The sequence below is a fragment of the Grampus griseus genome (assembly GCF_964374135.1).
Source record: "Grampus griseus genome assembly, chromosome: 18".
Lineage (NCBI taxonomy): Eukaryota > Metazoa > Chordata > Mammalia > Artiodactyla > Delphinidae > Grampus > Grampus griseus.
The window spans coordinates 71,246,611-71,270,017 of NC_139012.1; the positions used below are offsets into that span (position 1 = coordinate 71,246,611).

The 23,407-nt window shown below is 35.7% G+C and overlaps 1 protein-coding gene across 3 annotated transcripts in view; it reads left to right on the plus strand.

Moving 5' to 3' along the window:
• The window catches only part of N4BP2L2 (NEDD4 binding protein 2 like 2), a 61,754-nt gene that overhangs the window by 10,857 nt on the left and 27,490 nt on the right, over positions 1-23,407 (plus strand). For 2 of the 3 annotated variants that reach the window (XM_082675808.1, XM_082675809.1), the window contains exons 4-6: positions 1,938-2,026; positions 2,409-2,485; positions 5,116-5,259. In XM_082675808.1, the coding sequence (XP_082531934.1) occupies positions 1,938-2,026; positions 2,409-2,485; positions 5,116-5,259 (310 nt within the window). Of the gene's footprint in view, positions 1-1,937; positions 2,027-2,408; positions 2,486-5,115; positions 5,260-7,684; positions 7,787-23,407 lie in introns of all 3 variants that reach the window. The other variant, XM_082675807.1, reaches the window with a different exon arrangement.

The following is a 23,407-nucleotide window of genomic DNA, read 5'->3' on the forward strand; positions in this document are numbered from 1 at the left end:
ACTGCCCAAATCCAATAATGATGATGTTACAGTTCCAAAAAGTGCTTGGAGTTATTGGCCCAGAGTTAAGGGGAGTAGAAGTAGGTGATTAAGTGGAATGAGCCAGTATACCTTTGGTGAACTGGGAAGTTTGTTTCTGTGAAACATTTTTTTCTTTTTGCAATACTAGTTTAGAATATTTCATTAAAATGTTAGTGCCATGTGAATTCTACTTGCTGAACATATTGGTGTGTAGATAAACTACTGGTTTTATTAGTATAATAAATAGGGGCTTTTTCAAGGTAATTTTTAACCTTTTTCAAAGCAATAATAACTAGCAGTCATTAGACATTTTGAAAATTATGAGCATTACATTTAATTTAGGGCAAAATTTCTCTTTTCTACAAATATTTATTGAATACTTTTAAGTGCCAGGCATTATTCAGGGAATATGTATCTGCCTCATGTTTATTAGAAGGATCTATATTGATCTTTAACTGCTTATAAGTTAAAAATATCTCCAAGGTGTCATTTTTCTCTTTCTTAGAGTATGGTGTTTAATTTGTTTAAGAAAATGACTCTCTTTATTTGAGTAGTCAAACATTGTTTACTTAGACGCTCTATTCTCCTGGAGTGCACTGGAATGTGGTATTGGGTGTTGATTATTCATGGAAAGAGAATAATCTCCCCATTCCTGCAAATCAGAGATTTATTTGGTGAATAAGCTCCTCTTGTAGATAAGCTCCTCTTGTAGAACATAACTCCTTGGAGGTGTAAGCCTGTCAGAGATTAGGAAAATTAATACTTTTTTTAAAAATGAAAGTTTTGATCATTGTTTGGGGATGGAGCAGTGGGAGTTGATAGCATCTTGGTATCCTATTTATGACTTAGATTCTAAATGTAGTATTTAGAGACATCTTCTCCGAAATAGATATTCCACCATAGTCATTACTTCTTAACTAACGGTTAGAATTTTGTCTGCCCTTCGACATCTATGTAAGTGTTTTCATTGTGTAGAACTTAGTGGTTTGAATTCTAAATCCCAGCAAAACTTACATATCATTGCATTTTGCCTCAGCCTTTTAAATTTTATAGTGGGTTCTTAATTATCTTGCCTGTTTACACTTAAGAGGTACACACATTCCTGTCATTATGAGTGGCTCACTGTGGCACTAATTCTCACCTTATGTGGGAAGAGATGGCATAGGGAGAGGGAGATATGGTTTGGAACAGTTCCATTGTAGCTCAACTCCTAATTTCAGAATCATAGTCCTAAGAAATATCCAGTCAGTTAAACTGTGGTATTTAGGTACTTGGTATATAAGTAACGACAAATCCATAGCACTTTTTTTTTTTTTAAACTTAAGTCTGTCTTACTTCAAAAGCATTATTTGTAATTATAGAACATTGGAAAATAAAGATAAGCATAAAATGCATATATTCCCAACACCTACAGAAGACAACTTTTGGTGTCTTAGTAACTCTTCCCACATCTTTATATTTTGACCAAGATCAGACTTACATGTTATCTTATAAATTGCCGTTTTCTTTTAACAGTCTCCATCTTCCCATGTCAATAAATGTTTTCCTCTTTTCATACTCAGACCATATTCAAATGTAACTTGTTCCTACATTTTCTGTAAATGAAAGCTCTAGACTGAAGTCTTTATTAGCTGTTAAGTTCAACAAAATATTTACCCTAAAATGTCCTTTACAGCTAGTTTGTCAAAACCAGCATCTGGTCTGGAGAATATACATTGCATGTGTTTATGTCTCTTAATTCCATTTAATATAGCAGAGTGCTTTTATTTTCATGGCTCTAACTCAAAAGATTACACGGTTTTGGTTTTAAGTACAGGGATGTAGGAAATATCTTAATGTTTAAATTTTATTTTGTGTATTTTTATCTAATAGTTCTGTTTTTTGCTTTTGTTTTTTAAATTTATTTTTTATTTCAGCAAAACAAGCTATCAATCAGGGGAGATCTCCAGTTATAATAGACAACACTAATACACAAGCTTGGGAAATGAAACCATATGTGGAAATGGTAAATATGAGATATGAGAGAGTTTTTATATTATCAATTTTTTCATATTCTGAAATTTTGGTTACATTGATCTTTATTACTAAAACAGTTGTCCTTGTTCTCTGAAGAGGTGTGTTCATTTGCTTAGTTTTTTTAAAAATTGGGAATGGTGCTTATTAAGCAATATGTTTATCTTGTTAGTTTTGCCTGGACTTGAGGATAGTAATTGGAATTTGTCCATTAAGTGGTCTTAAAATATTTATAAACTGTATTATTTTAAAAGTAAAACTTTTCTTGGTTGAGCAAATTTAGAAGTATTGTCTAAGTGAAATTTATATCTGTCTGCCATCTTTTTACTTTAAGACGTATTCCCTGGGTTTTTGTTTTCTTTTCTTTTGTGTAGGCCATAGGAAAAGGATACAGAGTAGAGTTTCATGAACCTGAAACTTGGTGGAAATTTGATCCTGAAGAATTAGAAAAGTAAGGCACTCAAAAAATTTGTAATCCCTTATCTTTTTTTTCTTTTTTTTCTCCTTTACATGGTCAATTTCTTTACTAGCTTTTGCTTGTTATATCTTTGGTACCTGTGAATAGGGACTACTACTACTCACTTTCTGTTAAGAGGAACATTGACTTAAATGCAAGGTGTTTGAGGATCTTTGCACTGTTAAATTTCATTAAATATTTCTTGTTAAGTGTGTTTGTTATTTTTCTTACGTGAATTTCCGCATTGTTTCCCAATTTGTTGAATGCTAATGGAGATCCGGAAAACTGAGAGAAAAGTTAGGACTTTTCCCCCTGCTTTTTAGCTAGGCCACTTCTCTGCATTGCCTTTCCAACTTCATCTCCTTCCCATTTTAGATCCCATCACCCTTTCACCTGGTGCTTTTATCTCTCCCCTTTTCCCATCTTTACTGCTACTGATCCATTATCCCATACCCAAGATTCTGGGAATCAATGTGTTTTGGAATTCAGATTTTTTTTTTTTTTTAAATTTTAGAAAGGAAGTATATAGTGCATATACCTAATTGTAACACTCCTAGCAGAGTTTGGGGCAGTATGGTATATAATCAGACATCTTGATATTTCTGCAGCAGATCACGAATGGTCAGTCTAAGTAGAAAGGAAAGATTCTACATTGTTTAATGTTAATTCTGAGTAGATCATGCTGCCAAATGAGTACAGGTGTGGTTAGACTTTGCTGCTACATGAGTCAACAGAAAACTGAATTTTCAGAGCATTTTAGATTTCAGGATTTGTGGTGAGAGATGGTGGACTTGTATTACATTCAACCCTGCTCTTCCATTTGTCTTTACCTTCATCCCTTTCCCCTAGTTTTCCTGACTATGACTCGTTTTTCTTTCTTCATTTTCACTCGGACACAACCCCCTTTTGGAAACAACTTTAAGATGTAATTCACATACCTTACAATTTACCCATTAAAAGTGTACAATTCAGTGGTTTTCAGTGTATTCACAGAGTTGTATGACCATCACCTCTCTTTGTAAAACCATTTTTTCTTCCCACCTCAGTTTGCCCTCTTCTAGCTTAAAACTGTTATTCTGTGTATGGTGTTCAACTAATTTAATTCTTCCCCCTTGCCTTTCATTCCTTTTGTACCTTTGAATTTTTATTCCTTTGGTTACCTTTCTTCCCCTTTCTGACTTGCATGCCAAATCAAATATATGAAGAGTTAAACTGATAAATATTATTAATATCTGGTATTGTTTGCCTGCCTCTGCGTATATTGCACCTCAGGTAGAAGAGAGTTTAAAAACTAAAGATATTTGGGTTATGCTGAATAAATGAATTATTGAAATTGTTATACAGTTAGGCTTTATTTACATTTGAGACTCTTGAAATGTATTACAATTCTTAATATAAATTAACTTTACAAAATAAAGTAAGTTTAACTGATATCTAGTATAGTTTGACAGATTTTTTTGGTAAAGAATTGGTTGAATCATCAATTTTGACTTCTTGTGGGTTTCTATAGCTTGGCCAGTTTCAACCTTGACCTCAGATCTCTCTTTTTCTCTCTCTTTTTTATTTTTCAATCTTCTATTTTTTCTCTCTCTTGCTTTCTCTTCTCATGTTTAACCTAAACATCAGTAGTTTTGAAATCTAAACATTTCTTTTATGTCTTTTTTCTGGAAAAATGAGTTAGTTTTAGTAAATCTAGAACTATAACATTAAATATAAAATATGTTCTGTGTGTTTTGCCATGTCCAAGTCAAGTTACGGAAAACTACAAGTATAGAATACATTGTAAAAATTTCTTTGAGGGTCAAGAATAATTTTTAAACCACTTTTTGTTATCATAATTAAACTCACAGAAAAGTACATAAAATATAAATATGTAGCTTAACAAATATCTTATAAAACAGATATTCATTTAACCATTACCCGTGTCATGAGAGCATTACCCACTTTAGAAGTTTTATGAGTTCCTTTTCCCAGTAACAATTTCGTAATTCCCTGGTAATTACTTACTTGCTTTTCCTTAAAGCTTTTTTTTTTTTTAAAATATCCTTTGCTTTAGCATCATGGTTTAATTTTTTCTCAAACTTTATATAAATAGAATTACAGTATATATTCATTATATCTAGTTTCTTTCACTCAACATTACGTTTGTGAGATGTACAAATTGTATCTGTAATAATATAGTTTGGTATCAATAATAATTTTTTTTTAATAACGCAAGTGTGCTAAAATAACTTTTAAAAGTGATATATATTTTATATTTATTTTTGTCAGTCCTGGAAGCCCACTCAATTCTTCTATAATTTTCAAAACAGTATCTCATAATTTTTTACTCTTGTTTAAAAAGAGCGGAAGATTAACTCAGTGGTTCTGTGAATCAGTAGTTAGTTCTGTGTGAAGAAGGTGTAATTAGTTAACATTTTGCTGTGATTTATGGTATCTTTAAGCTTTTTTAAGATATTGTTTAAACCTGAGAGAGCCTTTTTTTTTAATGTGAGGTGTATCTTCTGGTATTTATTTGCAAAATGTAATTTGAAATCTGTACTCTATTACTCTAAAACAGTTTAATCTCTAAGCCTGTACATTCTAAAAGAAAAAAGAATTAAAATCCTTTTCTTTTTTGGTAGGAGGAATAAACATGGTGTTTCTCGAAAGAAGATTGCTCAGATGTTGGATCGTTATGAATATCAAATGTCCATCTCTATTGTAATGAATTCAGTGGAACCGCCACACAAAAGCACACAAAGACCTCCTTCACAGGGGAGACAGAGGTGGGGAGGCTCTCTAGGCTCACATAATGAAGTCTGTGTTACAAGTAATCATTAAGTTGGTTATTTTCAGCTAACGCATTTGTTGCGTGCCCTTGAAAAAAAAATTAGAGAGCCTGTCTTGAAGTTTAAGTAGTTTCAAATTTAAAAAAAGACTACTTTGCCTCACAAAAGATGTTCCCAGCAAGTTGTTTAAATTCTAAAGTGTAAATAAAAATTATATAAAATTGTATTTTAAATGTTTTTATAATCTTTTGTTGTAATACCTTTGTTTATTATGAAGATACCTGAGTAGAGTGGGTAGGAACCAGAATGTTTTTCTATAATTGAATTTTAAACTAATTTTATCTTTTGTAGATAATGTCAGACAGTTTTATAGTTCATACCGAAATTCAACTTTTCATAAAACTTTAGTATTTTTCCTTGACTATCTTAAATATATAAGAAATACTAGTTATAGGCACCTTAGTTGATTCCTCTATTCATTATACAGGTAAAATTATGTTTCTGCAAATTCATCTGTGTGAAAAAGTATTTCTAAGCTATAACTAGCATATCCCTTCTTTAAAACAAAATTCTCTATCAAATACCACACAGTAAGTGTATCAGTCACCTGGGGTGTTTTCTCCGTAATATACGTTTTCATCACCCTTCTTCTTAAGCCATCTCCTATCTCCCCAAACCCCTGATTCTGGAATGCATAAACAGGGCAATCACTATATAGTTTGCAAAAGCTCTTCAGGCTGTTTTGATAGTATATCACTTTTCTCTATTTAAATTAACACAGTGTAATTCTAATATAAAAAATATTCTAGACAGTTCCTTAGCATTAGTTGTAGGAAGACGTGTCCCATAGGATATTTTACTTCTCCAGGTTTTAGTTTTTCTGTAGAGACAACTGTGTATCTCACTGGATAGTTTTTGTTGGATTGTGTTCTATCACTTAAAATTTTTAAATTGAGATGGGATTCATTTCAGAGATCTTGCAGTTCATCCTAACTTTGCTTTGATTTATCCATTTTTAGGAAAAAATGGAGCTAATTACAACTACTTTTAAAAATTTTTATGTTTTACATGATAATAGTTTGTCCTTTAAGTTTTCTTTCTCCTAAACCAGCCCATTCCTAATCCCATAATCTTTCTTTTTTTTTCTTTAATTTTTATTTTATGTCAGAGTATAGTTGATTAACAATGATGTGTTAGTTACAGGTGTAGAGCAAAGTGGTGAATCCCATAATCTTTCTTCCAATGTTGTTTTAAAACCTTTGGTGTTTTTTCAGCTGTAAATGTTCTCTCACATCTTTATATTACTTTTTAACTAATATTAAATTATTAAGTGATATTAAGTTGTAAGACTCAAAGCTAAATATTAGTACACAGCAAGGTCTTTATTGCATTACCTTTAGTGAGATAAGAATATGATTTCTATTTATTTGTACTAACAGTGCTGTTTACATTTAAATGGGTATTACCATGCTTTATTTTGTGTAACACATATGTATGTTTGTATATATTTGTTCATCCTAACTAAATATGATGTAGTAGGAATATGCTAACTCATGTTTGTGTGTCAATGTATATATATTTATTTATATCAATACATACACACATTTCCATTATTCACTATTTTCATATATTTTTTTGTTTCAGAGTAGTACTTCTTAGTATTTGGGCTTGCTTTTCCCAGCATTTTATTATGTAAATTGACATTTTGAAATAGTAAAGGATTTAATTTTGTGACAGGTAGGTATATACTGTGTGTCCCTTTCCCTTTGTCCTTATAAAACTTTACTCAGAAATAATAGTACTGTAAATCTGTAGTATTTGAACAGTAGCCAGTTTATTTCGAGGATGTAGAGAATTGCCTTCGGAAGATACAGATTATGAGGAAACATGTTCATGATAGTAAGTCTAAAATAAATTTCCAGATTTTATTACAGATTCAACTTATCCCCTAGTACTTCTGAATAGTAAATAATCATGCAGAGATTGTTAATCATTGCTGATTATTTTTAAAAATTATAAATGTTTATTGAGGCAGGGAAATTAACATTCTGGAAGACTTTTTTTTTTTTCTTTTTTTGCCGCACTGTGTGGCATGTGGGATCTCAGTTCCCTGATCAGGGATTGAACCCGTGCCCCCTGCCTTGGAAGCATGGAGTCTTAACCAGTGGATCACCAGGGAAGTCCCTAATGTTTTTTTTAATACAAAATAAATTAAAAGTTCCCCCAAGTATTGTGGCTAATTTTATTGTATTTTTTGAACAATAACAGAATAGAGGAATGAATATGCAATAAAAGATACCAGAATCACTATTATAAGTCATTGCTTGATGTTAAAAATCTGAAAAAATATGAAATTTACCAAGTCAGGATTTTTCATCAAAATTTTTTCTTCTATTCAGATATATTCTTTTTTTAAATTTAGGTATATTCTTAATGGAATAGTTCCCCCAGCTGCTACCTGCCATTCTGAGTTGGTCTCCATCACAAAGAATAAAATGGGCATTACTCATCATATTCAACTAAGGTGAACATTTTAGTTAAACAGAATATATTGATAGCTTCTAGTTTGGTTCAGAAAGATTAACTTGTTTTTTCATAGGCTTTCATAACTTGTTTTTTCATAGCCTTGTTTTTTCATAGGAGAAGTGAAAAATCACTTCTTTTTGATAAGTAAATTTATAGTTTTCTATATGTCATAATACTGCTAATAAAAATATTTGTGTGGTAATTAAGTTGAACTTTTGATACTGCTTTTTACATTGATAATCTTTCAGTATTCACCTTTCTGAAAAAAAATGTTAGCTTTTTAATATTTTAATGTCCGTTTTAAAGTAAAATTGTTTACAAAAGATTGGGTTGTATTTTGTTGGTGGTATGATAGGGTGGATTTAACTATTTGAAGTTTGCTTATCTCTTGCCTAATTAATATAGGTTATGAAATTTTCCAGTGTTATATATTGGTAAGTTTTGAAAGAATTCATGATTTCAAAGGATATAAAATATTTATTTTGACCATAATTGAGTTTTTGTTATTGTAGAAATGTCTGGTTTTCTGAGCCTGGTTTTCTAAGTATTTATAAAGAAAAGTGGTGGTGTTGTCTGAAGAAATGCATTTGTTCATGTATTATGTTAGTATTGGGTTGGCCAAAAAGTTCGTTCAGGTTTTTCTGGGATAGCTTACAGAAAAACCTGAACGAACTTTTTGGCCAACCCAGTACCTTGACCAGATAGGTTTACTAGCCTTTATTGAAGTTTTACATAGTATCGTAACATGAATGCAATAACTGAGAATTCAGTTATTAGGGCTGGAGTGTTTTTGTGTGTGTTTGTCTGCAACCCATATAAATAGAGTAATGCCTCTTAGTCTGGAATCATAACAAAGTATTACTTAGTTTTGTTACAATGAGCATTCAGAATAAACATTTGGTGGCAGCAGAACAGCAGATCCAGTTAGCTGTTTATAGAGTTAAATTTTGTAGATTACAATTTATAAATAATTTTTTCTCATTACAGTTGTTTGCTGTAATTTTTGTGAAAGGAGAGGGATTAATGGGTATATTCTTTGGTGATGGTTGTCTTTCTTTACAATTTAAATAAGATTGGCATACCAATTTTTATTTTAGTTTTTGAATTAAGGTATTAATAAAACAATTGGTTTCCCTGTATGTATGCCAGATTTTCTCCTTAAAATATCCTTAGGATTGCAGGAAGTAGTATTAAGTTCATTGAAATAGATTCTGAAAGAGGAGTAATTTGGTGATTGTCTTGTGTGTCTTTTTTATTCCTTTTTTTTTTACTTTGCTAAGCAGCATTTAAATAATTCAGTTGATTCAAATTGCCAAGGTCTCAAGTCTAAAAAATATTCAATTTTTCATGGTTTGTAAATTTCAGAGCAAACCTTGAAAAGTTTATAATTATGATTTTTGCAGCTAAACTCAGAAAACTTGTAATAGAATGGTTATACTTTACATTCAATATCTTTATGTAGACTGCACTGAATGGCATAATTTTTGTCATAGAATATACATGTTTGTAAACTCAATTTTGAATGTATCTCCTATGGAAATTCTTAATACATTGTTGCTGTCAAATTATGCACAGGAACAAGGGGAAAGAGTAGCAAAAAAAACTCTGAAAAGAGAGCCTCAAGAGTAAATAGTTATTTTTGAAGCTAGGACTGTGTTTGGAGAGTTTTGACTTTTTGGTATCTTTAATAGAAGTTTATTTTAGTCATTTAAATTAGAAATAATCTTTTTCTTTCCTTTCCTCCTAACAAATTTTGTTAAGCCATACTGTGACCCCTAATCTTAGAACTAGACAAAGTCACATTAACAAGCAGGTGAATGACTGAAGACGTCATCGGGGAGTGTTGTCTAGTTGTTAATATTCCCATATTGTTTTTTAAATTGAACTGTTTGTAAATTAATGGGAAGATTGAGAGATTTTGAGATGACCTATTGCGCTTTTTGCCTCTCAACTTTATTGGTAACTAAGGGGAAAAAAGTAAGAATAATCTGTTCATTCATAGTTAAAATTGTGTTCAAGTTCAGTACAGTCCATTAAAATACACTTTATTTGGATTTTTTTTTTTTTTTTTTGCAGTTTCAACTGTATTCTCAGATAGGACATGTAAAATTAAAGTTGTACCCTACAACTAGTAATTACAATAATCACACAGCTTTGTTAGTGTCTCTTCAGTTGTAATTCTGGACTCTTCAGTTTTTTTAGTATATCAAAATGAAAGAAAATTTGATTTGGGGGAGGTTTGTGGGTTCTTTCTCTTCTTTTATTCTTCTTTCTTTTTTATTCTTTCTTAATAGTATTAGAAATCATGTTGCTTTCTTGTTTCTATCAGTCTTTTCCTGTACATGTTTTCTTTTTCTTATGTGCATTTTCTGTTCAGCTATCCTCATGTTAACTTCATAACATTTTTAATGAAGATGATGGGATGGTAAGTTACTGTCAAAAATGGTGATAACTTATTTCCCTCCTGTGTTCCACTGAACTCATGTTTCCTTATGAACCTTATTTAATCATGTTAAACTTATAGGTCACAGCTTTGCAGTTTCCTGACCCTGTGGTATAGGTAGAATTTTGATATGAAAATACTTGGAAAGATTTATATAGATTTTTAGTCTATCAGTGTTACTCATTGGTTAGGAATCCCATAAACATGGCGTAGTACTTGGATGTATGTATTTGAGAAAAAATTCTTTTACAATACTCAAGCCTCATGCTGATAGACTAGTTGATAAATAGTAGTTGGAAATTCACTGTTACGGAATCCACTGTTATGTCATGATTCTCTAATCTGCCATTCTTAAAGAACTGAATGCTTTTGAAGGAAAGCTGATGGCTAATTTGAGTTCAGCTTTTACAAGTGATTCTTCATTTCTCCAGTGCTGCTACAATGAGGAATAGGAATTTAACAGCAACAAGCCTTAATTTAATAATACTTATTTAAGTAGCTGCCATTTAGTTAATGCCTGTCAATGCCAGGCCCTATTCTAAATGTGATTTATTACAGTTTCTAATTTTTTTATAACGACTGTACAGTCTCAACTTTTTTATAAAGAGGAAACAAAAACTAACACAGTTTAAGCAATTTATCCTATGAACATAATATCTCTAGGGAGCAGTGTTAACTGGGATTCAAATATAGTTCAGACATATTCCTCACCATATCCCATTTTATCTTTTAAACCACATTTTATCTTTGGTTAAGTTATTATTAATTTAGGGTGGTTTTTTTTTCAAGGTAGGAAAGAAATTCCAGTGGAGAGTTGAGTGCATCTTTATGGTACCTTTGAATTTATAGGGTTAGAGGTATGTTGACTTACTAGTGAAGCTGAGTGAAGAAATCTGTAAGTGGCTATTTATTTAGAATGTTTAATTGAAGTCAAGATTGAAAGCTAGGATGTCATTTACCGTATAAACGTTTTCTATAAAATATACATTGATAATTGATAATCATATTTCAGCAACATCTTTTCAATTGAAGTTTTACATATGCTGTTGTGCTTTAATGTTTACCTTTTAATATCTCCTGATTTTAATTAGCACTTGAAATGTGTAGTATTCAGTGAATGGATAGTTAAATTATATAAGCTGTTTGTTTTGATGATTAATTTTGAGGCAGTATTTCCTAAACAGATCAACACTATTTGTAAGTGGTCTTAGTGTATTTTTCTTTTAATGTCCACTTATTACTTAAGTGTGCTAGCAGTAGCTGTTATGGAAATTACATCAGTTTTCTGATTTTCTGAAGAATTAAGGATTTTTTCCTTTTGTAATAATTAGCATCCTTTCTCTTTTATGTTGTTTAAATTAATTTTCTAAAATTAAAGAACAGTAAAGGAGCCAGTTACTTAAGTTTGCTGTATAAATAAAATATTGAATTAATTCGATTCTGCAAGGAAAACCTTTAAGTACAGAATGAAGAATTCTTACTGTTGACTATTTGCCTTATTTTGTTTTAGTTAACTAAAAAAATAGAAGGGCTGGATCTTGTTTGGTTTTTCTTAATTCCTTGAGAAATTAAAATTCCTAGTTTGTGGCTTTTTTCATTATTGTATCTAAATGTGAAATCAGAGGTGGAATTTTTGTTAGAATGGGGAAGAAATAACATTGATTTGATTTCATAAGTAGATTAAGATAGATTTTGGTTCACAAAACTGGAAAGCAGTACGTCATGGGATTGAGATTATTGGAATAGTGTATGATGTAACACTGGCAAAGATGTGGTTAAATATTTCATTTTGAATATAAGTAAATTGAAGTATTTACAGGAAATGTGTTAGGAGGCCTGGGCTAGACATTTTGAATTAATTTAAAAGTAGAAAAAAAATTTTTTTTAATTCTGGGGAATGATAGGAAAGAAATTGTTAAAGCTAGAAGATTAGTGGTCTCAAAAGTGATATTTCTCCCTCCCCATCTTCCCTTTGCTGTGTAAAGACTAGTAGAGCCCAGGTATTACATTAAGAAAGATTATCTTGTACCCTTAAGGGCCATGAAAGCATGGTCTTCCTTGTCTTGTGTTTGGAGCTTTGTCCTTTAATGAGTCCATAAATATTTGTTGAATATTAGTCCTAGTCTTCTCCTGAGAATAGTCAACAACCTCTTGAAATTAAGGACCCATTCATCTAAATAGAGCAACTTTATAGGGCAGTTTGTAATTTAGGAAACATGGAAATATAGAGTGTGAATTAGTTGTGTTTGATACTTGCTAGGAGAGAGAGTGTCCAGGCAGAGAGGAAGGCTTATCCATTTAACTTGTTGTAGCTAACACCATCAGAGACTTGTTTGAGGTTTTTGAACCTCACTAGTAGTCCTTAGAATTGTTGTTTATGATCAAAAAATTAAATACTAGAATACAGGTAAGTAGAGCAACCTTGAGACTTTTGATTTTCTATTTCTCTTAGAGTCATTTAGAGCTTATTTTCTTATTTTTTGCTTTAACACTTCTATTCTTACTCTTAACTTTCCCCATGAGATTTCATCATTTCTCACTTGGACTTAGTAGTCTCCCCACTTTTATCTTTGCCACCCTATAATTTTATCCACAGAATAACTAGAGAAAACTATAATTAAAAAAAATTTTTTTTACCATAAATTAAATCCCTCCCAGGGACTTCCCTGGTGGTGCAGTGGTTAAGAATCCGCCTGCCAATGCAGGAGTCACGGGTTCGAGCCCTGGTCCGGGAAGATCCCACATGCTGCGGAGCAGCTAAGCCCGTGCGCCACAACTACTGAGCCTGCGCTTTAGAGCCCGCGAGCCACAACTGCTGAGCCTACGTGCCACAACTACTGAAGCCCGTGCACCTAGAGCCCATGCTCTGCAACAAGAGAAGCCACTGCAATGAGAAGCCCATGCACTGCAACTAAGAGCAGACCCCGCTCGCCGCAACTAGAGAAAGCCCGCGCACAGCAACAAAGACCCAACGCAGCCAAAAAATAAATAAATTTATTTAAAAAAAAATTACATCCCTCCCTGCTTAATTAAACTATACATGATCTGGCCCTTGGCTTCTTCCCTGACCCTGTCTTGTACCCCTCTCCTCTTCATTTACTACATTTCATCTATACTGGTCTTTTTGTCTGTTCTTCAGATATGCTAAGCTTATTCTTGCTTTAAGTGCTAGCTGTTTTTTTTGCTCTGTATTTTTTCTGTTCTTCCTATGCCTAGCATAGTTCTCAACATTCAGGTTTCACCTCACATGTCACCTCCATAGAGAACCTTCCCTGACTATTCCAATCTAAAATAAAGCAACCCCACCCCTGTCACTCTGTTACATTGTCCTGTTTTGTTTTCATCATAGTAGCTATTAGTAGTTGAAGTTATCTTTTTTAATACTGATTTGTTGGGAGTCTTTTGAAGTAGAATATAAGTTCCATGAGAACTTGTTTATTTTGTTCTTAGCTCTATCCACAGAACCTAAAGCAGTGCCTGTAATACTGTAGGAGCTAAAAAATATGGACTGAATGATTTTATACCCATTGCTTCTATTAATAGTATTACTCCCCAAATGTGTTTTCTTCTTAAACCTGTCCTCTGCTCTCCAGCCTATATACTTAACTGCCTACCTGACTTTTCTAATTTTAAGCCTGAAAAGTTGAACCTGTGATCTTCTCACTTGTCTATGGAACTCCAGGATTTTTTTTGCATAGCAAATGGATCTACCATCTATCTATTTTTGCACACCAGATACTTGAAAGTCTTCTTTGATCCCTCCTTTCCCCCTTCATATTGTCCATCAACTGGGGTCTTTGAATTTTGCCACTTAATTACCTCTTGAATCTCTCCATTTTTGACTGCCATCTTTCTAGTTTGAATTATCATCTCTTCCTGAGACTGGGGTCCCCACATCAGTACTTGCTCTGTTCTAGCCCTTTTTCTCCACAATCTAACAAAACTGAAGTATAATGTACATATTAAAGAGTGCTTAAATTATAAGTGTATATACCTCAACAAATATTCATGAAGTGAACATATCCATGTAACCAGAATCCTGCTCAAGAAGTAGAACATTACCAGCAAATTAGAAACCCTCAGTGCCCCCTCCTTTCCAAAGTGATCTTTGTAAAAGGAAAATATGATCATGCATAAAACCTTTCAGGTGCTTCCCATTGCTGTTAGAATAAAGACCAAAAACCATAATGTGGTTGATGTGGCCCCTGCTTTCCTATCCAACCTCATGTTTTGTTACTCTTCCTACTTTCTGTTTTCCAGCCTTACTGGCCACCTCTCAGTTCCTTGAATGTGCTGTTTGTTCCTTCTTCCTGGAAAGTTCTGTGTGCACACACCCCTTCCATACTCATCCTTCAGATTTGAGCTCTTCAAGGAAATCCAAATTTTTGGACATAGCAGGCTTGGTGAGGTCCAAAATATATATTATATGCTCTCATGTACTTTTTCTTTATTAATTTGTATGAGTGTATGATTATTTCCCCTCCCTTCATTTTTAAGCACCATGTGTCAGAGGTTGTTACCATTGTATGGTCATCAGCACAATGAAAAAGCAGTATTCAGTATTCATACAACAAGTGAATATGGGTAGTCTCAGCTTATTCTGGGCTGAATTGTGTTCCCTCAAAATTTCATCTGTTGAAATCCTAACCCCCAGTATTTATGATGTGACTATTGTTAGGATATAGGACCTTTAAAGAGGTAATTAAGGTAAAATGAGGTCATGTGATTGAACCCTAACCCAATATGATGGTGTCCTTACAAGAAGAGGTGATTAGGACACACACAAAAAGGGAAGACCTTGTGACAACACTGGATGAAGACAGCCATCTACAAGCCAGAGAGAGAGGCTTTTGAAGAAACCTACCCTGCTGACATCTTGATCTTGGACTTCTAACCTCCAGAATTGTGAGAAAGTTAATTTCTGTTGTTTAAGCCACCCAGAATGTGATACTTTGTAGCTTTGGCAAACACAGATTTTGGTACTGGGAAGTGGGATGCTACTCTAACAAATACCTAAAAATGAAAAAGTGGCTTTAGAACTGGGTATGGTAGAGGCTGGAAGAGATTTGAGCTTCATGTTATAAAAAAGCCAAGGTTGCCTTCAGCGATTGTAGGTAGAAATATGGACGTTAAAGGTGATTCTGGTGAGGGTTCTGGGGCGGTCAATAAGGCTTCTGTCACTTTAGAGATAGACCTATATGATCATGAACAGAGTTTGGTAGAAATATGAAAAGGGTGCTTCTGGTAAGGTCTCAGATGGAAATGAGCATGTTATTGGAAACTGGAGGAAAGGCAGTCATGTTATAAAGTGGCAAAAAACTTGGCTAAATTGTGTTTCAGAGGTTTGTGGAAAATAGAACTGGTAAGTGATAAATTTGGATATTTAACTGAGATTTCTAGGCAAAGTGTTAAAGGCATGGCCTGGTTTCTCCTTGCTCTTATAGTAAAATGCAAGAGGACAGAGATAATTGAAGAAAGAATCGTTAAGCAAAATGGAACCAGAAACTTGAAGATTTGGCAGTTCTCAGCCTATGCATGTTGCAAAAAATTAGAAAGTATGTTCTGGAGACAACATCAAGGCAGTTGCTAGACAACCATTTGCTAAAGGGCGTATGGGCATGTGACTTATGGATTCATTAAACTAACTCAGCGAGACCAGAGATGGGGATATGGCAGCAGAAACACTGCCAGCTTGGACTGAAAGAGACAGGACAGGATGATGAAGGAAGGCTGTCAGACTTCTGAGATTCTACAAGACAAGTCACTAGAGCTATCTGTGGTGATCTCCCATAAGCATATGTTGTCCTCCAAGAAAAGAATAGAATGACCCTGAAGGCAATTCAGAGGTTGGCAGGGTTGCCATTGCCACCATGGGATCAGAGCCCCAAGCCTGAGGGAGTGAGGCTACCACCTTGGTCAGCCTGGAAGGCAGGGCCTCTAGCCCAGTGGACCCAGAGAACACAGCATGGAGCCAAAGATTATTATTTATTATTAAAGATTATTCTTCAGCCTTAAAATATAATGGAACTTGCCTTATTGTAAACTTGCTTGGGACCCATCATCCCTTCTTTCTGATTTTTCCCTTTTGGAATGGGAATGCTATCCCACCATTATATTTTGAAAGCAGGTGAGTTGTCTAGAGTCACAGGTTCACAGCTGGAGAGGAATTTTGCCTCAGGATGAATCATATCTCAAGTTCACCCATACCTGGTTTAAATGGTATTTAGATAAGATTTTTGGACTTGATGCTAGAATGGGTTAAGACTTTGCAGGCTGTTGGAATGGGGTGAATGTATTTTGCATGTAAGAAGGACATTAATTGGGGGGCGCAGGAGAGTGGAGTGTTAATGGGCTGAATTATGTCTCCTCAAAATTTGTATGTTGAGGTCCTAACCCTCAGTACCTCAGAATGTAACTGTATTTGATGACACCTTTAACGAGGTAATTAAGATCATATGGATGGGCTCTAATCCAATATGACTGGTGTCCTTATAAGAAGAGAAGATTAGGACACAGACATACACAAAGGGAAGACCTATGAAGACACTGGCGGAAGAAGACCATCTACCAGCCAAGGAGAGATGCCTTAGAAGAAACCAACGCTGCAGACACCTTGACTTCAGACTTCTAGAATTGTGAGAAAATAAACTTGTTTAAGCCACCCCGTCTGTACTTTGTCACAGCCCTAGGAAACTAATACGCAGCTATTATACTAGCTAGTTGAGAGGGACTTGTGAACCATTTCCTTCTCTCTTCTGCAGTTCCTTTATGTGTAAAATGAGGGCATTTGACTGGATCAGTGGTTCTTAATTTTTAATTTAATTCAAAGCTTTCTGAAAATGGAATGTGTTTCATTAAGAAATGTATAGTGGGTCGCCTGACACTGTGAGTTGTTCACAGCGCAACCGAGTTCCATGTTTCAGACTATACCTTTGAGGTACCTCAGATTGTCATGAAGAGCAGAAACCACTTTTAGTAGAGCACAGAGTGTTATTTTATTTTTATTATTATTATTTTTGGGTTGCGCCAGGTCTTGGTTCCAGAAGGTGGGCTCCTTAGTTGTGGCACACGAACTCTTAGTTACGGCATGCATGTGGGATCTAGTTCCCTGACCAGGGATCAAACCCGGGCCCCCTGCATTGGAGTGCAGAGTCTTATCCACTGCGCCACCAGGAAAGTCCCTAGAGCACGGAATTTTAAATTCCAGAATTTGAAGAAAAGTTGTAGTTCTTGCAACTTGGGCAAGTCACTTAATTTTCTGAAACTTTTCCCTGTAATTAAATGAGAATACCTTCTCAATCTATAACAGGGTTATTGGATGGATTAAGTGAGCTGAGTAGGTTAGAATTTCAGCTGAAGCAACTCATGTGCTGGCCTTGAAATTCTGTTATTTTGTCTGCCTTTTGATGATTTCACCTCTTTATACACTAGGGATGGGCAGAGAAGGAAACACCAACTGGTTGATTTTTATACTAGTTAGAAATGCTAGGAGAGATCTAGAAGGATAAAGCTTGATTTTTTGGTTATTAAATTTATCAAAGATACTCATATTCCTTATTAGCATAAGCAGTCAGGAATTAAGCTGTGTAATACCTCAAAACAATTCGTGATAATGCATGTGCTTTTTTGTTATGAATACTGGCACTGTTTTTTCACCTGAGTGGTATGGGCTGTTGGTATGATCAGGTCAATTTGATATTCTCATTTTTACTGACAAATTTGGTATGATTAGTTTCACAGAGCAGACCACACGAACCCATTTCTTTAAAAGAAAAAACATTTTTTTTTGTTTTAACGTCAGGTGTAATAAAAGTAAGGAGCCTTTCCCCACCACTCTTGGTTTTCACAAAAACATTTTTCCTCTTGTTTTTCATCATGACTTCTATGTAATGTTCACGTGACAGTATGATATCAGCTTACCTGTAGTTATGTGACACTGTTAGTTAATTGCACCCTAGGCTTCTATGAAATGAGTCATTCAAGATGGGAACATCAGTTTAAGTGGATGTCAGCTTTCTATTTTTATAGTAGTTAGGGAAGTAACAGAGTTATCAACAAGATTCAGTAGAAAAAGGGGAAGAAGGCGTATGGTGGAGGGTCAGAGAAGTAGTTTGTAATATTTTAAAGTATAATTACTAGTGTCTCATCTGTTTATTATTTTATTTTAATAAATTTATTTTTATTTAATTTTGGCTGTATTGGGTCTTCGTTGCTGCGCGCAGGCTTTCTCTAGTTGCGGCAAGCAGGGGCTACTGTTCTTTGCGGTGCGCGGGCTCCTCATTGTGGTGGCTTCTCGTTGCAGAGCACAGGCTCTAGGTGCACGGGCTTCAGTAGTTGTGGCTCGCGGGCTCTAGAACGCAGGCTCAGTAGTTGTGGTGCACGGGCTTATTTGCTCTGGGGCATGTGGGATCTTCCTGGACCAGGGCCCGAACCCATGTACCCTGCATTGACAGGCGGATTCATAACCACTGCGCCACCAGGGAAGCCCTGTTTATTATTTTAAGTGATAGTATTCTGAATTTTTAATAACATAACATTCTTCTTGAATCACTTCTTAGATTATTTTTTACTCTTACAGTGACGTAGAAGAAATTATATTTAAAAACAACTATAGAAGAATGAGGTTCTCTGGAGGCAGTATAGCTAGCAGTCAATGGAGAAAGGAAATAAGAAGAAAAAGCAGCTGATCAGGTTTTAATTGGTTAAATAGTTGGCTGTTGAGACTTTCTAAGTAAGGTGTTGATAAACTGCTGTGGTGTGGAAGTAATGTGGAAGGTTCAAGAAATGGTGTTTGGTCATATGAATTCTCCCCTTACAGGAGCTGCATTAGACCTGCTGAAGGCACAGAGCACATAGTAGGTCTCCAGGACAGAAATTCAGGTGAGCATCTTGCCCAGGGCGGTTAAAAAGAGCCATAGTAGGTCTTAACTAAAAGTCTCAGAAAACACCAGAGATTCTGCTGAGGACACAATATATTCAGTCCACAAATATAAAAGAAAAACATAGTAAACTGGGAGACAAAAAGAGTCAGGGGCCAGGATCTGAAATGGAACTGAGTAAATAAGGTTGGGTACATACAGGGATGTTACTAGGCCATTGCCATGTGTGGTATGGAAATACTAGAGGCTTGCTTTACTGGTTGTTACACTGTATCATTTCTTGGTGGGGGATGGACCGATTTTAAGGTACAATATTGTACTAAAAGCTTCCTGTTTGCCTTTCATACCTTGAACAAAAGTTTTATCTTGATTGTTCTTGAAAGGTGTAGAGGTGGAGGCGGGAGGTCGGGATTGGGAGGGGAGAGAGTAGGCTTGGGAAAATTCCCACAATTTACTATGGCTCTTTATCTTAGGTTGTCAGGACTTGGCCAAAGTATAAAGTAGAGGACTGGAGTTCTTGGAGGCCAAGAATAGTGTGAAATACCTGATGGGTATAAATTGGAATTGAGGCTTGATAGTATTGATGAAGAAGTCTTCTAGCATTTGGCAGTCATGAGAAAATGGAAAGCATGGAAAATAAATAGGGCTTTCTCTCTGAATTGTCTTGCCTAGTGTATATCAGAATGATTTATGTTCTTCCTAAGGACATCAGATGTATCTTGACTCTTGGGACAATCTACACAGATACATAATAGAAGTACTCAGTGCAGTGAGAAAATAGCAGGTGTAAGCTGTAGTTACTAGGAATGGAATGGTGTTTTCTGATTGGAGGAATGTGGTTGAGAAATGTGAACCAGTAGTGAGAAGGGGCAGTAAACTGTTTTCTGCATGAATGTGTAGCAGTGGCGTTACTTTTCCACAGTTCATTTACTAGATTGGTAGTCAGTAAGTGAAATGTGGAGGACGAGGTTCAGGGAAAAGTGGGATTTAGTAGGGGAGAAATAGTATGGGGAAAAGGCCTGTAGGCAGTAGTAACTGAATGGTCAAAGTCCCAGAGGAAGGAAACAGTAATGGATTTATTCATGCATGTATATATTCATTCAGCAGTGTTTCATGAGTGCTTACTATGTGCCAGGCATTGTTTTAGGTGATAGAGATAGAACAGTGTGTAAAACAAAAAACCTCTGCCCTCCTGGCATCAGGGTAGGGAAGCAGACTAAATCAATAAACAGGTATCTAGTCAGGTGATAAGTGCTATGGACAAATTTAAGCAGCATAAATGGGGCAGGGAGGGTGGGGCTTAGTGGAATGGGTACCACTTTACTTCAAGTGATCAATAAAGGCCTAACTGATAAGGTTAACATTTGAGCAGAGACTTGAAGAAAGTGAGAGAGTGAATTAGCAAAGAGAAGTGAGGATGGAGCATTCCAGACCAAGGATCCTGTGCTTGGTGTGGTTAAGGAATAGTAGGATGTCCATTTGCCTGGAGCTAAGTGAGCAAAGGGCAGAGAGAAGAGAGAGTCAAAGAGAAAGAAGGAACCAGATAATACGGGCCTTGTAAATTATTGAAGGAATATAGACCTTTACTCTGCTTGAGATGGGAAGCTGTTGGAGAGTTTTGAGCAAGGGATGACATGATCTGACTTGGGTTTTAAGATGCACAGTCAGTTCTGACTACTGTCTTGAGAATCACTTTAGAGGACAAGAATGGAAGCAGGGACTAATTAGATGACTCTTGGAATAATCCAAGTGAGAGGTGATTGTGACCTCAACCAGGGGATAAAGGTAGAGGTAGTGAGAATTGTTGAAGCTAGAGCTGGCAGGATTTGCTGAATAGATGAAATAATGAGTATGAGAGAGAAAGATGATGGAGTTACAGTTTACTAAGATATAATGTAGGAGGAGCACATTTAGAAGGGAAAACAGGTGTTTAGTTTTGGACTTGTTAAGTTAAAGGTGCATTCTGGATATCTGAATGGAGATGTAGAATATGTAGTGTGTTCAGAGTTCATGGGAGAGGTCTGGGATGGAGATACAAATTTGGATGTGGGTGGGAAAGCAGGCTTTTCATTGTTGGAGGAGCATAAAATTTGGTGTATAGTGTAATGGGAGATAACTCCAGACACCAGCACTTTTCAATCTTGTCCACATTATGACACACACAGAAAACAGAATCTGTAGAATTTGCTGGAGTAAATGGACCAGGCTACTCTTCCCAAGGCTTCTGGTCCTGGGGCTCGGGAACTTCACCTGCCACAGGCTCCATTCAGTAGTCTTAATCTGTCACCTGTTCGAGGCGTTGCCAAGCACACTAGTTAGAAAGCTCTACTCTAGAGAAGGGCCCAGGAGACTCTGAAAACACAATGTTAATGAACTAAGACTTTATCTTGCAGAGAATGGGGATCCCCGAAGAGATTTTAGCAGAAGTATGACGTAGTTATATTTGTTTTAATAGGTGTTTTTCAAACTGTTTGTGGTGAAAGATGAGTTTTTAAAAATTTTCCAATGCGCTGCAGTCTGATACTTTAGTAACATATAATAAAAAAGTGAATTACTAGACAAAGTTTAATGTAAGTCAAATATTTTATAATTTAATTCAACAGATATAAAAATTATTCTCAGATTCCTATAAAAGTTACTTCGTTTCTGTACTCTGTTGCAGACTGGTTGCAAACCACTCATGGACTGGAATCAGTATGGGTAACACTTTTGAGTAGCATTGTTTGGAATGGAACAGTCTTGACAATGAGAGTAGTAATAGAAGGAAACATCTTTGGACATCTTATCAGTTAGTTGGAAGGCCATCAAACATTTTGTGGTGTTTGTTGAATAGTGACCTAAGGTTGCCTAACTGGACAACAGTTAGGCAGAGGCGTAAAGCTTACTGGTGGGGCTTACTCTACTGGTAAGCGCCCCTGTCCACTCTAGTGTAGTCTCCTCCGTTTCTCCCCCCAGCATTCTGCTCTTTGGGAGTCAGTCTGGAGTGACCCTGGTGTTGGTCAAGTGTAGCTTATGTTTAACCATCTCTTGATTTATAGAATTTGATTATTTGTTTTAGTTTCAGTGGTGACCAGAAGGTTACAAAGATTAGGTGGAACATCTCTCAGGGTAGAGTGAGCTTTGTTACTGCTTGGTTTTCCAGATCATGTGACAGAATCGGCTGGGTCGTTTTAGCTGTCCAATATATAGGTTGTAAGAAACTAAAAACTTTGGATCAAGGGAGCCTCTCTGAATTGACTAAAATGAAAGATGAGTGGAATGGTTAGACCTTCTGCACCGTTAGTGCATGAAGCTACCCTTGTTCTGATAGAGCCAGTTTTCCTTGTTTTGCTGTTTTTATTTTTGTTCCCCTACTAAAAGCACCAGCATTTATCAGGGAAAAATAGGGGTTCTCCTAAACTCATGTTGCATTTTTCTTTCTGTATTGTGGAAGACCTGACCTGCACTCTGGAAGTGAATACACCCATCTGACAGGGATGTAAGATCACCAAGTATGTTATTTAGTCAAGCTTTTTTTTTTTCTTGATTAAAAAAGGGCTTGTTTGTCTGTAATAAGCACAAGTCCACTTCAATTTGTATGGACTCCTCACCACACCCTTACTTAACCCTGCCTACTTTAAGTTGGGCTGGCCTGTCCAAGTCTTGGGCAAGAAGAGTGAGAAGTCACTATCAGGTTAGAACCCATATTCTTAAGGTAGCTGATAAATTCAAGAGTTGTTGTCCTTGGAATACACTCTGAGATGAGAGGTCATTGCAGAACGGCTCTTGAATGTGCAGTCAGAATTTGAGGAATTTAGTGGCATGTCAGACCCACCCCTTGGCACAGTCAACAAGTGTCTTTGTCTTGCTCACCAGGGCTGAGTCTCAGATATGCCAGAAGGGTGGGCAAAAAGCAGAGGTAGCCTGGTTGCATAGGCCTTTTTGCAGGGGTAATGTGCAAATTATGTAATGGTTGTTGTGGTGGGCCAGTCAGCTAGCTGGCACATTTGCTGTCTTCCTAGCTGTCTCAGTCAAAACCCTGCGGTAGCTGCAGTTCCCACAAGTAACCAGATGAGGGCAACTCTGGGGAATCGATGGTGAGTGGTCGCAGCCTTTTGGTCAAGGGCTCAGAAGGGCCCCACCAGGTGTTTGCTTGCTGGGGTGTCATTGCCACTACTACTGATAGCTCATCTGCCACTGTGTTCCAGGCCAGCTCTGGCAGAGGGGACATGAAGGAACAGGAGCTGGCTGGCTGATTGCTGAGGTGGCTAATGGCGGTCTGTTCCTTGTCAAGACCCATTTGAGTTTCCCAGGGGTA